The sequence below is a fragment of the Colobus angolensis genome, unplaced genomic scaffold (assembly GCF_000951035.1).
Source record: "Colobus angolensis palliatus isolate OR3802 unplaced genomic scaffold, Cang.pa_1.0 Scaffold52, whole genome shotgun sequence".
Classification (NCBI taxonomy): Eukaryota; Metazoa; Chordata; class Mammalia; order Primates; family Cercopithecidae; genus Colobus; species Colobus angolensis.
Window position 1 is genome coordinate 6,108,608 of NW_012118710.1, and position 16,162 is coordinate 6,124,769.

Below are 16,162 nucleotides of genomic sequence, written 5' to 3' on the forward strand. Positions count from 1 at the left end.
ACTATATCTGTAGTATATATTATATATCTATAATGTATATATGTAATGCATGTAAGTATTGATATGTATGAATAAGTCATACATATGTGTGTATATATACGCACACATACATATGATTTATTTTGGTTGTTTCTTATGTGGCAACACCAAAATCTTCCCCTAAAGGGTAATATATCTGCAATATATGCACTAGCAATTCTAAAAAAATGCATTAAAAGATTTCTTCCATTATCTAAACAGAACATTTTAGAAGTTTGGGACAGACAGAAAATGGCAGCTTCTTCCATACTTACACATGGCCTTACGATTTTTTTTAACTAGCTTTTTCCCCACTGGTACCTCAAATGTAGATGAGATATAATACCACCTACATTCATTAGGAGGAAACCAGGAAGCAGAAGGGCAGCAATCTGGCTGGGTTATGATTGGAACTGGGCTTAGAAACCCTCTGGGAGGAGCAAAGGGGTTCTAAGGAAGGAACAGAACCCCTCTGGTGGAACAGAGAGCAGGGAGGGAAAGGGACGTTCAAGGAGAAGAATTTGTTAGAGGTGCCTTTTCTTAACCTTCTCTTGGCAAGAAAGATTTTCCCAATTCAATGGGGACTGTTACAGACTCCATACTCACTTATTCTTGATGTTAATTTTAAAAGGTATAAATAATTGTATGAAAGCCAATAATATATTTTGTTGGGTAAGCTAATAAGCTATAGTGTTGAGTAAACAGCCTTTATATTTGATGCTAAGTTGAGGAGGACAATTATGTTTGTGTCCTCACCTGACACACAGATACCCCAACACCCCTCATGAAATGAAGTCCAGCTCAGGGATGATGCCACCAAAATCTACCCAGGGAGGGCACGTGGTGGCACCTGTGCCTGGGACGTCACATGAATGTCCTGCCACTCTGTAACATCCTTCAGTGAGGATAGAATGGCGCTCCCACTATCACCCTGCGAGCAGAGGAAACTTCAGATTTTAAAATGAAAATGAGGGCTTATTTCTTATCTTTACATAAGGACTGCCCCACAGAATTCTACATAATAATCTACTCATTTAGAGTGTAAAACAGAACAGCATTTAGGCAAAAAAAAAAAAAATGCATTTCCACATGTTTTAAGGAACATGACTATTGCTTAGAGCGAGATGGGTTTATAAACAAAAAAGAATGGTGACTACTCGGCTTTTCCTGGGGCTTTGAAGAGAATTGAGTAGGTTTCCAGGGAGTCAGGTTATTTGGTTTACTTCTTAGCACTATCTTCAGCAATATTTCAGAGTGAAATAAGTAAAATATCTGTTCCTTTTCATTTGGCAGCAGAAAAGATCCAGGGAAAAAAATAAATAAGAAATATGTAATCCCCACGGTGTAATCCCACGGTATGGAAACTCACTTCTCTTAAATACCTCCCTCTGGCATAATTGACTTTTCATGTGCATTTTAATAATGATATTTCAGCAGGTTGCAAGAGATTTTTTTTTCCTCCTGTTGTTGTTGTTGTAAATTATGGCTTGGAAAAAAAGTGTTATAAATCTAATTACATTTTCACTTATATTAACAAGTCAGCACAATCTTCCAGCATGTTTACCAAGCAATTCCAATATTTACAGCTGACCTAATTGGTTGTGGGGTAGAAGCAATGAACAATATTTTATTGTCCTGATCGTTGCGCATGTGCTGAAGAGAGCTGCCAAGTGGTAAAGCTGCCCAGCAACCCTAAAGTTCTGCCTGCCTTGTGCTTGCAGTCATCAGCCAGCTGTGGAACAGAGAGCAAGGAGAGAAACGGGCGTTCAAGGAGAATTTGTTAAAGGTGTCTTTTCTTAACCCTCTCTCAGCAAGAAAGATTTTCCCAATTAAATGGGGACTATTACAGACTCCACACTCACTTGTTCTTGATGTTTATTTTAAAAGGTATAAATAATTGTACAAAAGTCAATAATATATTGTGTTGGATAAGCCAATAATCTATAGTGTTGGGTAAGCAGCCTTTATATTTGATGCTAAGTTGAGGAGGACAATTATGGTTGTGTCCTTGACTTTCACTATCAAAAGTGGCGTGGTCTTTAGGAGCCAAGCATGGGTCTAATACAGGTGGAGAATTCTTATTTCTCTTATCTTTAAAGAAAGGGGTGGGGGTGGGGGCTGGGGGAAGGAAAGAAAGAAAGTAATTATTCTTAGTAGGCAAGGAACACATTGCTCCCTGGGGAGAATGAGACAGGGTCTACCTCTCTTACTACTAAAAATGAATTCTGCTGCCACTTTGCCACGCCCACAAGATGTAAATTGTTGGGGTTTTTTGTTGTTGTTGTTGTTTGTTTGTTTTTTGAGATGGAGTTTTGCTCTTGTTGCCCAGGCTGGAGTGCAATGGTGCAATCTAGGCTCACTACAACCTCCACCTCCCAGATTCAAGCGATTTTCCTGCCTCAGCCTCCCGGGTAGCTGGGATGACAGGTGTGAGCTACCACACCCAGCTAATTTTTTGTATTTTTAGTAGAGACGGGGTTTCACCATGTTGGCCAGGCTGGCCTCAAACTCCTGACCTCGGGTGATTCACCCGCCTTGGCCTCCCAAAGTGCTGGGATTACAGGCATGAGCCACCACGCCCAGCCCAAGATGTTAATTGAAATAACATTTATCTCTAAGTCCTCTGTCTTACCTACTCAAACTGTTGGTGTTAGCACAAATGCAGAATTTTAATATAATTTTAGCAGAAAGCTGCTTTGCGGTGACTCTCCAGACCTTGGGTTCAATTATTTTATGGGACACTCCTGCCTCTTGTGTAGCGATAATTGCTAGCATTTATTTAATGCTTACTACTCAATGCTGGGAACTTCTCTCAAAGTCTTATACTTAATCTTTTCATAATTTCTATGAGATTGGTGTTACTTATTTTACTGAGTGGGGGATCTGAGCCACAGGACAGTAAGTGACTTGCTCATGGTCACAGAGCATGAACATCACAGAGTTGTGATCTGACACTTCACAGTTTACTGCTGGAGCCCCCACCATAGTTACAGGGCGCGGCAGTGTCCCCTTTTATCTCTCTTTCTGAAGCCAAAAAGCTAACATAGCATAGCATACAATAGGCTTCGAGATGTGGTATTGGGCATACACAGAAGACTCTTCTTGGAGGTCACCTACAATTATACGTCCCCTTTATGGTGATACCTGAAATCTGTTAGGGCTTTGTTCCTTAGCTGAAGTCTCTGATCCATGATGAAAGGGAAGCTGCCCCAGAAGGGTTAATATGTTATTCTTCTGTTTTTGCAAATGAAGTTTTAGATAATAGATGTTGATGAGGACATTTAAGTGTCTGGGGACTGTGAGCCCCTGAGAAAGATGACGGTAAGGTGTTACTCAGAGGGCAAATAACACAAACTGAAAATCAGTGCCATTTCCCTACTTCACATTTTTTTCCCCTTGGAAACTATGCAAGTCATGTCTCAAGGCCTTGAAGAGAGTTTTACTTAGAAACAGTGACTAAGCTTCACATAATCTTCACCTTGTCTTATAGAGTCGGTCTTTTATATCTGACCCTGAACAGACAAGGTCTCATTCCTGCCTTTTAGGAGATAATAAATGAGATGAAGAATAAAAGCATGCAAATACTAGTTAACTAATGCAAGTAAATATATGCACTCAGTAAATGATCAGTCATCCTATCGTAATTTTTATTGCAATGATCTGAGGGCCACTTCCTCATCTTAGCAACCACCCAAATCAATTTCCATACCCATAATTCCAGGAGAATTTGTTTTTAGTTTTTGTTTTTTTTTTTTTTGAGACAGAGTCTTGCTTTGTTGCCCAGGCTGGATGGAGTGATGGAGTGCAGTGGTGCGATCTCGGCTCACTGCAAGCTCCGCCTCCCGGGTTCCCGCCATTCTCTTGCCTCAGCCTCCCAGTAGCTGGGACTACAGGTGCACACCACCACGCCTGGCTAATTTTTTTGTATTTTTAGTAGAGACGGGGTTTCACCGTGTTAACCAGGATGGTCTCGATCTCCTGACCTTGTGATCCACCCGCCTCAGCCTCCCAAAGTGCTGGGATTACAGGCGTGAGCCACCGCGCCCGGCTTGTTCTTAGTTTTTTAAAAGACCTGTCCACAGACTCACAAAAGGTATTTACAAAATGCCTTGTCCCTCCTTTATTATAGTCTGTTAAGCTAGGCAGGATGAGGGAGATGAGAGTAATGGAAGAGATATGCTGAGTTTTCCATGGTACAGTCCTGATGCCTGAAGCTATTCTTCTGCTATTTTTAAGCAATAACAATAAAATGTTGTTTGTTAATCTAAAGAATCAGTTTATCAATACATACTTGATTAATTATTGTGCGCTCTCTCTCTCTCTCTCTCGAGATATATATATATATATATATATATATATATATATGGTACTTTGCTAGGATTGTGGCACATTGCTTCTCAAAAATGGGATCTTTGCCTATGAATACAAAATAAGAACTAGAAAAGAGGTATTTAGAGGATCTGAAGGAAAATATCTAGTCATCTTTTCAAAATTCTTATTTCCTGCCACCCTAGCTCTTTCATCTGTTTTTGAAACTCAGGCTCATTGTGATTAAAAGTATAGTTTCTATACATATAAGTGTATGTTTATTTTCAATCCTACCCCTAGAATATCCCCATAATTATATGAGAATGTATTTTGTCCTGCTGTCTTCTTTGGTCTTGCTATTGAGACCTGATGAAGATATTTATTAAACTTCATTGCAGACACATAGCCCTGCTAGGGATCCTGGTGGTCCCAAATTACACCATCAATTAAAATGAGAGAAAGCATATTTTAGAGGTTCTAGAATCTCAGGTGGAAAACCATACAATGGGAAACATAAGTGCCAATTGGACTCTTGGGGAAAGGTAACTCTGGAAGATGAAATACTGGCCATATAGTGTTAAGTGAATGTAGATTTCCAGAACGTGATTTGAAATGCTACAGTAAAGGTGCCACTCAATAGGCATATATGAATGAAAGAACCAGAGAATGCTTGTGATTTCCTAGTTATGGGCTACGTTACACTCAAATAGGAAAGTCTATGCTTGTCTGGAGGGAAAGTAGTTTTAAAAGCTTAATATGAAATAAGAAGGGATAAAAGGAATTGCTCAGATAATCTCATCTGAACAGTTTCTGTCAAAAGCTCAGAAATGACATGAAAAGAGCCATGTACGGTGATTCGTATCCGATATTCTGCCCCCCGCCCCCAGGTGGACTCAGAGCCTGGCTCTCAGTAGGAGTTCAGACATCATTGAGGCTAAAAGATGGGGATTCTCTTGCCTGAATAGTTTGGGACACAGAATTTGATAAAGTGTACAGAACTGAGAGTAAAAGGGGAGGAAGGGCTCGGCTTCTTTTCCTGAGACAACATGGTATGTATGGCAGAGGAGGCATGAAAGTGAGAGGTCATAGGAAAAGGTGTCTCAGGAGTCAGGCCTGGGCATAAATTATGTAGGGCTGGAAATAGATGTGCCAGAAAAGAAACAAACAACTTCTCCCAGTTGGATTGATCCTCTTATACCCTTACGGCTAGTGCACTACTTACTAGCAAGCTTCCAGCTTGGCAAAGGCTATCCTGGCAGTCCTTCTGGATGGACTACCATTTGGCTGAAAATGAAAGACTGCCATGGGATGACTGGAAGGAACTGGAAAATAGCCAAGGAAGGAGCTGGAAATGCCATGGAAAAGAATGTTCTGGAGGGAGAATGGCAAGCTATAGGCAGACTTGGACATGGCAAAGTGACCTTACCAATGGGAACTACTGCATCATAGATCTTCATGAAACCCTGCTGGTATGCTTGCCAGGCTGGTGGTCTATAGATGGTGATTGTAGACAGTGAATGAAATCTTGCGAGGTCTTGAACTCTGTAACCTCTCCTCTAAAATGTGAAAGAAAGTGGTAGCAAAAACGTAGAAGTCTAAGAACCAGAGACACGATGGCAGAGGGTGACAGGAAATACAATGACAACAACAGAATGAAACATTTTTCACTTGCTGTATTTTCACAATGTATATTAGGCACTACTTAAGAATTGAATCAGTCCTGTCTCAACCAATCCTTAACAACATTTCAATTAGATTCTAATACCATGCCATTTTACAGATGAGAAAACTGAAGCTTACAGGCTAAGAAGATGGTGATCTGGAACTCATGTCTGCCATAGGTGCTATTGCTCATGGCTAATATTTGTGGACCACTTATCATTGAAAGAACTAAGGCTGGCTTGGACATTGGCAAAGAGAGAAAAAAATAGCATTTATGGTCCCTGGTATCTGTAAAACAACATAGAGAGGATGGAGATGACGTTGATATTATAAATGTGATCTCATTCATAGATACTATTAAGACATGGTGAGAAGGGATGTCATATGGAAAAATATTTAGATTTCAATATGGGCCATAAAGTGACTTAAGCAGACCCAGTGGGGAGAATTTCCAGGGAAAGACTGATAAGGCCAAACAAACCAAGTATTTCTATTAAAAATGTTTCCCTCTCCTGGCCCAGGTCTGTCATACAATGCTTGGAAATTTCTGCCTTGTTTCACCAATTAAATATCTTTCACCATTCACTTGAGATTCTTCACATCTACTTTTTAGAAACTTGGATAATTTGTTGTGGTTATGGTGTTATTAGTCACAACATCATACAAATTAGTTGTATCTAAACCTTTCCTTTCTAATATCTAATTAAAATCAGTTTACTAAAGAAGAGAGTTTTGATAGAAAAGAAGCAGAGAATAGTAAATAATTGTGTAATAGGTAGAATGGGCAAAACTGTCCTAACTCACCCAAAATAGAATGGCCAAGGTAAAGAAATTGGAAGCTAGGACCAGGGAGCTCCGGAAATGAATGAGATTCATGTTCACTTACAATGAAACACTGCACAGGTCTTTCCTGAAAAGAAACAGGAAATACTTTCTCTCTCTTATATCATATGATCCCTTTATTTAAGGACATAAAATTCAAGTGAATAGAGCTAATGTTTGTTTACTTATTCATTCAACAAATATATACTTAACTACCATCTATTAAAGTCTTTTGTGTGCTAGCCTGACAACATAGCTGCTATTTATAACATTGCTTATTCTATGGGAAAAGAAAGACACCAGGGATACCACAAAATATTCGACATTAACTTTTGTATAAGTTAGAGCTGTCTGTAGTGCTTTAAGTACTAAGAATAGAAAATAGTAGTTTCTGAACTTACTGGAAAACCCACTGGTGGCCTGAAGACTACATCTTTAAAAATTTCAAGCTCATTGTCAGCAAAACTATAAATAATATTATGTTGCTTTTGATTTGTGAATGCAAGACTATTAACACATAAAAAATGGATCACAAACAGCACATACCACATACTTCACATTTTTCTTCCAAAAATGCCTACTAATCTCTATTAAGCCATCCAGCTTATTCTACCACTCATTGTTGTTATGGCAAACATAGATCCACTAGACACATGTTGCCAGTTTGCTAGCTGGAACTCCCTTTTGTCCTACAACATAAACACAAAACAAACACAAACTCTTTTCTATGGTTCTAAGAGGGAGTGCTATACCACTGACCCGTTAACACGGTATGTAAGTCACCCGAGCTAACCAACCCCATTGATGAAATATCACAGAGACTTACCCTTAAATGGAACATATTTGTTCAAGGATATACCACCATCTAAAAGATTATGCAGTGTGGCCCTTGCTTATTTCTTTAAAGCTCTTTAATTCCTGCAAACATACCTTGATTTTGAATTAAGAAGTGCAAGGGAATTAATCATCAGCTTTAGCAATCATCTGCATGAGTTACTATCACAGTCTCTGGTCTATTTGGGGTCAAAAGCATATTTAGGGATCCCCAACCAGAAACAGGGCTGACAGACCAGGTCTGCAGATGAACCAGGTTATCTGGATCCATTCTTCTTTTAGATGCCTGCTTTAAACCATTTTCTTGTTTATTACAGACAAGGGGAATTAAAACCAATGGGAAAAATTCTGATATGTTAAATTAGTTTTGTTTTTACAGCTGTGCTAAAGAATAAAAAGAAAAGCCAGTGAAACTGAATGAGTAAAATTACATTTGAGAATTTTCTGTGGCGTTTGATTATCCATGGCTTGCCAACCCTTTACCATCACAGAGAAGACGTGGGAGAGAATAAACAAAAGCACAAACATGATTGGAGCATTTTCTGTGTTATCACATATGTTGTGTTTATGTGTTCACAAACAATTTTCAAATTTGAATCATGTTTTTATGACAACTTTGCATTAACATAAACATAGTGTACACACACATGCGTGCATGCACAATACCAAAATCCAAGACTGTGTTCTTGATAAATTTGAGACTTTCCCATGACACTCTACCGTGCATTCTCTCCTCTTGTCAGGCTGGCTAGCTGCTACATGGAACATGCCACATTCCCCCCAGGCTTTATCCATGTCACACTATTCACAAGAGTTGAGATTCCCACTGTCTCCCACCTTTCCAATTCCCACCCCCCACAGGAAGCTTTCTAGAACAATCTTTCCAGCCCTCATTGACCTTGTCTTCCCCTACCTTCTGCCAGAACCACCAATGCAGCACTTGAAAGAGTACCACTTTATTTGGCCTCTGATTGATTGATTGATTGATTGGGTCTTCTTATGTGTTTATTTTGAACTGCAAAAACTTTTTATTGTGAAAGTTTTCCAACTTTTTCCCTTGTACTTTCTAGGGAAGAAAATTAACCTATCTTTTCTGTATATTTGTACTGATGCATAATATTTGTACACATTTATGGTGTATACGTGATATTTTGATATGTGTGTAGAATGTGTAATGATCAAGTCAGGGTATTTAGAATACCCATCACCTCATGTGTGAACCCTTTCTTTGCACTGGGAGCATTTTACATCTTCTCTTTCAGTACTTTTTAAATATGCAATATATTGTTGTTAACTATAGTCACTTTACTGTGCTGTCAAAAACTAGCACTTATTCTTTCTTTGGCCTCTGATTCATTTTATGTGAATTCATCTTGTTTACCCATCTAGACAGCATGGAAGTTGAAACATGATTTCTATATTTACAAAAGCATCAAGCATGGTGCCTACTTAGCACGTATAGGCTACTCAATAAACGCCTATTCACCAACCATTTTTGGAGAAAAAGTATCTGCAGATCCCTGTGCTCATCTGTGACTGTTTTGTGGTTGGAAATAGCCAGGCAAAATCTGGGTCCCTGAAATGCCCCAAGACCTTTCCTTCAACTAGTTCTCAGTGCTTTCCCATAGGCTATCTCATCCACTTTATAAAATCTGGGAATGGAAGGCAGGAAGGGCACAAACTATAATTCCTGGACTTTTATATTGCTCGTAGAAAGTGCATAAAAGGGAGGGAAAATTGGTGGCTCAGACGTTTGACTCCCACCCCACCTTTGGGAAGACACAGGAAAATTTCCATTAACCAGACCTAACAATCCAGAATCCTCAGGTAAACAGAAGAGAACTGTGTGTTAAAAGAAGTAAGTAAATTGCATCAAAACCAAGTACAAGTAAAAGATTTATTGCGAAATCTACATCATTGGAAGGTTCTGCACTTATTACACTCTCGGCCCAATTTCAAACATCTTCCTGGCTATAAGAATTGATCATTGCAATAATAAGAAGCATTTATTGAGGACATACTAGCAGCCAGGAATTAAGCAAAGTGATTCCTTGGTACCCTTTGATCAATAGCTCCCCATTTCCCCCACCCACCACTTCTGAAAACTACCACTCCACTCTGTTCCTATGGGTTTGGCTATTTTAGAATCCACATATAAGCGAGATCGTGCAGTATTTCTTTTTCTGTGTCTGGCTTACTTCACTTAGCATAATGTGCTTTAGGTTCATCCATGTTCCTGCAAATGGAAGAATTTCCTTCTTTATTAGGACTGAATAATATTCTGTGTGTGTGTGTGTATGTGTGTGTATGACATTTCCTTTATCCATTCTTTCTTTTTTTTTTTTTTTGACAGGCTCTCGCTCTGTCACCCAGGCTAGAGTGCAGTGGCATGAACACAACTCACTGTAGAGTCGAACTCCCAGGCTCAAACAATCTTCTCATCTCAGTAGCCCAAGTAGTTAGGACTACAGTTGTGTGCTACCATGCCTGGCTCATTTAAAAAAATTTTTTTTTTGCAGAGACAGGGTATTTCTATATTGCCCCAGGATGGTCTTGAACTCCTGGGCTCAAGCAATCCTCCCAGCTCAGCCTCTTAAAGCACTGGGAGTATAGGTATGAGCTGCTATGCCCAGCCCTATTCTATTCATTTTCTGAATAACACTTAGGTTGTTTCTATATCTTGGCTATTGTGAATAGTGCTGCAATGAACATGGGAGTACAGAATTGTCTTTGAAATACTGATTTTGTTTTCTTTGAATAAATGCCCAGAAGTAGGATTGCTGGATCATATAGTAGTTTTATTCTTAATTTTTTGAAGAACTTGCATATTATTTTCCATACTGGCTGCAGCAGCAAAGTGCTTTAAATACCTAATCTCATTTAATCACTATAAAAAACCTACAAAATATTTATATCATCGTGTAATGCCAGGGTACAATGACTCTTTGATAATATATTTACCCTTAGATAATCACAGTTTTTAATCATCAAAGATCTTCCTGGTATATTATCCCTAATGAACTGAAATGTTGTCAAGATATTACAGAGTTATTTTCATTAAAGTTTGGAATGATAGAACATTTGGATTGCCCCTCTAATTAAAATCAACTAAGTAGGTCACCCTCCTCCAACTCTGCTTTCTGGTTAGTGGAGGTTTCAGTGTATAAAAAGCTGCAAGGAAAAGGGCAGGGAGGAGGGATTCATTGCCCATATTTTGCAGAAGCAAAAACTAAGGCAATCACATCTTGAATGTATTGGAAATGGGGGACTGATTAACAATAGAAAAGCTATTTGGAGTTGTTAAAATTTGTCTCTAACTTACATTTCTAAAGTGCCTGAAAGGTGGTCTGAAAGAAAGTTGGGCATTTAACTTTTGGGTTATTATGGGTACGGATGATTTGAGCAATGGAAGAAAGAGGTATATTTGATTAGCTTAATGATATGGGCGAGGCGGAGATGATTTCATTTTGGGGAGGAACGATTCCATTGGTCAGTATAGGAGTTTATAAATACAATATATTACAATGGTTTAAATACAATATATTACTATATATATATTATATATATATATATCCCACTGATTCTCAGGAAAACTATAGGAGACTAGGGTTCTCTGCAGCTCTTACCTGGTGGTGAAGTCTGATACTCTTGAAGTGCTTGCATGTACCCTTGGAGGAGAATCCTGCCCTGCTATACGAGAGGAGATTCCCTTCATACATTTTTTCACTATCTTTACCGATGGCACTGCAATAGGATAGAAACCTCAGTGAGTTGGCACATCTCTTCACAAGGGATTTTTGGACTATTCCCCTTGGCTGAGCCATTTATAGACCCTTGACTAAGGAAAGGCTGGGGAGTCTCAGCTACAGCCTAGTTCTAAGAGGATGAATTGTAGCAAACTCTTTGGTTTCCTTCTACAGAATTAGGGAGTGCGAGAGGATTTCAATTCCATATGGTGTGTTTAAAATAAGTACCTACTGAGTAGCTGCTGCACCTTTCTAATCCATCACCCCTCCCATTTCACCCAAGTGCATTTGAGGAGTCTTCCTGCTACGGCATGTCTAGAGGCACCTTAGGACGCTAAGAAAGCATCACGCTACAAAAATCCTGTCTCCTTCCTGCAGATGCTGCCCAGGCTTGCAATTCGTTCTGCTTGGACATCACCTCCTTTTCCTTTATGTTTTCTTTGAGGCTTTCTTTATTATTAATTTTGACTTTTGAAGAATCTCGATCTTACAGTAGATGCATATCAAAGCCTTTGTGTATTTCCAAATCTGGAAATAACACAAAAGGAAATAATTATCTCTCCTGCAGTATAGGGATACTACCATGACTTTATGAAGGGTGATTATAAGGATACATGCAAGAATGTTGAAATTAATAGATTCAATGAGCACCATGAAGCCACTTTAATATGGAAAAATGTGACAGGTGAGCCAATACTTCTTCCTGCACCTGTATGTTGATATGTAATCATGCCGTTCTTATCCTGGAACACAGATTCAACCCAAGAATCATTTTCAACCATCTAGGCTAGGTAGGCATTGTCACACAATACAAATTTGCACTTGCTGTTGTGATTTTTAAAAAACATATTCTAAACAATGCTTTGCAAGTTAAATACTTCTCTTCAATTTTCAAAGAGCCTGTGTAATCCACTTGTCAGAACCTGATTGCTTGGTGATCAGAGACGGAGAGATTGTCTGAGCAGAAGTTCCTAAGGAGGTGGACCACATCAAGGGGCAGTCATCACTGATACTCTTCTTCCCCTGCCCACCCAAGTGCAGAAAGGAGATGTGACCTTTTCCTACTGTCTCAACATAAGCATTATTTCTGTACTTAGACTAACCACAGTGGGGAGTTCGTGTGGGACAAGCCCTTAATCCCAGTTATCACCTCATTTTGATCAGTGGCAGACAGAAAAAGCCATGAAGATGTCTTGGCATCCCTCTCTCTTTTGATGTAATTCTTTTCTGAACCATTCTAATCCATAAAAACATCAACTGAGTCAAAACACACTTCTGAAAGAAGGACATCCTTTGGATATGTGATTTCTCAACTTAAATTGGCAGTGACTGCATCACCCAGGTGTGTTAAGAGATGGGTTTGGAATAAGTTTACCCTACCTGTAATCCTCAGAAGCCTTCACTTGACTGATGCTTCCTTATTTCAAGGTTACCTTTTGCCCTGGGGGAATGGCTTGGGAAGGGAACACCTGAAGTAAAATCTGAGGAAGGACTAGCTGTGTTACCAACTGTCAGTCTCTAGAGGTTGGCTGGTTGTGATGGAAACTGAATTATGGAATATCTAAGACAACATGCCAGAACTGGCCTAGGAATTACAGAACTTTTAGGAAGTCTCTCCTTTTCTCAAAGCCTAAATCTCCAGCCAATAACATTTGTCAGCTGCTAAAAAATGAGGGTTGGGGGAAGGATAAGTGGGAGAGGTGAGTGCTCTCTGTAAAACTCTCAAAATCTTTGCTAAAGCTTTGAATCTTTCCTTGAATCATTCTTAAAACCTCATCTGAAAACGCATTAATGATTTTTATAATTTTGGAAGATTTCATAATTATGGAAGAATGTGCATGTGTGTGGGGCAGACAGAACAGCTTGTATGGAGATTGCTGATGTTTCTGATTGGTGTTGACCACCTGAAGGTCAAGGACAAACTGGCCCAAGTCATCTCTTCTGATTCCTTCCAGGTCTAAATTCTATAATTCTAATTGCGTTCAAAACGGAAGTTGAAAATTGTTTATTTACCAGGTTGCAAGATAGGGCAGATAAATAAGTTGCAACAGTTTATCCTCAGTTTCCATATTGCTTCAAGTATTTGAGGAAAAAATTTTAAGAAAAAAATAAGAAGACAAAGTCCCTTCCTCAAGGCAGTAGATAAGCAGTGAAGTTTTTCTGATTTCATTCTGTTTGATCATTTTATTTATTTATATTTCTTCTATCTGTGTATCTATCTATCTACCTACCTACCTATAGCTAGCAGTGTGCAATATATTTTAAATCTATTTTAGGCAAGGAAAGTTGAAATAGATTTTTCCTAACACTCTAGCTAAACTGTTAATGTCATGACTTATCATGACTTCCCTATGGATACTTTACAGATTTCTAGATAAAGCATTGGATACCAAAATAAATAAATAAATAAATAAATAAATAAAATTTAAAAAACCATGGGATCTGAGACCTGTAAATGACTAGAAAAAATGAAAGTTCTTCTAAATACATGGCCAACATTTTGGTTATCTTTCTCTTTCAAAAGGTAATTCCCTTGAAAGCAACAAGCAAATCTTTGCTTTTCTGGAATACATGATAGGACTGCATTTTAAGAAATGCTTCATATGTGATTTTCATATGGATAGCAATAATTCCACTTATTTCTATCTCCCTCAAGAAGTTTTATCACAGTTCAAATGAGTGAAAATAATGCCTATATTATTCAGATTATCCCAAATCTTCTCCAATTTACTAAATAGCTAAATTGTTGCAATTATTTATAAAATGTAGTACTTTACCACTCATTGTGACACACCTAAAAAGTGATATTACATATTCTAGCTAAAAACCACTACTTTTAGAAGCTCAAAAAGCAACAGGGCAACAGAGCAAGCCCATTCCTTAGTCTTGCAGAAGTGGGGTAACAGTCACCCATCTATTCCTTATTTATTTATGTATCCATTCATGATCAGAATGTCATAAAAATTATTACAGCTATGAAAAATGGCATGGATTGGCATGAAAGGAGACCAGAGCCAGAGAGGCCAAGTAGAAAGCTATTGTAGTCACTAGGATGAGAAAGAAGGCCTCAGCTGGGGCAGAAATAATGCTAACAACTGGAAATCACGGAAAGCCATACTCAACTGTACCATTAGAAGAATAACTGCAACTGACACAAATATAGGAGTGCAATATATCTGTGTAGGGTCTTTATAGGCTTGTTATCAAGTTGCTTTTCTTTTTATTGAAATTTGGTGGACATGTAGTCCTGAACTCTTAGAGAAGAAAATATGCAGGAACCATCTCCTATTCTTTCTCCTATCTAACCTAAGACCACTGGGACCTCTGACTGTTCTTCACTGGTGCTTAAATAAGCTAAACTGGGAAGATGAGCTGGTATATTCATTAGGGTAGCTAAATCTCTACCTTTTGAGTTTGAAGTTCTCCTCCCTAGGAAATGTTGGCTGGGGTTGTTCCCCCTTAAAAAGGTCAATTAATAGTCTGGAATGTTTATATATAAAAAAAAGTGACCCAGGGTCAAACCTAAAGAAAACTATAAAGTAAAATAAATCCATATTTGGACTACCTACTCAGCCCATTTCTTATCATTTTTTTTTCTGTCCCTAACTTTTTTTGCACCCTCTTTTCAATTTCCTTTTCAGAATTCTGCTTTCCATTAGATTTGACTCTATTGCAGAATATTAGCATTTTAATGCAGACTCTGAAACAGTTCTCAAGGGGTGAAGATTAGCAGAATTTGGGCACAACTTTCCTAAGGGCTACTTTCAAATTGCCCATTCCTTCTACTCCATCACATGTAAAGATTCTTATGTACCCCTCCTTGCCTTGGTTGGATACTACTATCCTAGGTGTTAGAAACTGCAATGAAGAAATAGCAGGTAGTGAACGGTAGAGCTGAGGCTAGGAAACTTCCTGCCCAGTAACTTATCTAATTCCATTAAGAAGAAGGTCAGAAAGACAATTATTCTTCCTACTCTGAAGGCTTAGCCCTACTTGTATTTATGCTGTGAACGCAAAAATCATCAGGGAATGGGTCGAGTGTGGTAGCTCACACCTATAATCCCAGCATTTTGGGAGGCTGAGGTGGGTGGATCAAGAGGTCAGGAGATCGAGACCATCCTGGCTAACATGGTGAAACCCCGTCTCTACTAAAAATACAAAAAATTAGCTGGGCATAATGGCGGGCACCTGTAGTCCCAGCTACTCAAGAGGCTGAAGCAGGAGAATCGCTTGAATCTGGAAGGTAGAGACTGCAGTGAGCTGAGATCGCACTACTGCACTCCAGCCTGGGCAACAGAGAGAGACTCCATCTCAAAAAAAAAAAAAAAAAAAAAGGAAAAAAAAAATCAGGTAATGGGTTAAAATAAGTGTAATCTACTAGGAATTCTCTTTGAATTCTTATTTTATCTGTATTTCATTGATTGAAAAAATAAAAAGATTCCTTTTGAGTTTGTGCTCCCATGGGTGGCATAATAATTATTATATATGCAGAACTTACTGGCTTAATGCTTTTTATATTAATATAATCAATTTGTATCTTCTTTATATACTGATATTCCCACTTAACTTTCTGAGATATGCAATGTTATTGTCAACATTTCAAAAAACTCTGAAGCACCTTGAAAATTTTAATAATTTGCCCGAAGTCACACAGTTAGTAAATGGCCAATCCAGAATTCATGTTCTTAACCAACACTCTATTCTGCCTCTGTAAAATATTTGATTTTGAATTTAATTGGAGAACCTCTAGTGTGGTTCTAGTTTAGAAAAAC

General features: G+C 38.5%; 1 protein-coding gene across 1 annotated transcript in view; it reads right to left on the bottom strand.

Moving 5' to 3' along the window:
• The window catches only part of KCNU1 (potassium channel, subfamily U, member 1), a 159,551-nt gene that overhangs the window by 63,944 nt on the left and 79,445 nt on the right, over positions 1-16,162 (bottom strand). Inside the window, exon 19 of the mRNA XM_011960720.1 lies at positions 11,271-11,388. Coding sequence (XP_011816110.1) covers positions 11,271-11,388 — 118 coding nt within the window. The remainder of the gene's footprint in view (positions 1-11,270; positions 11,389-16,162) is intronic.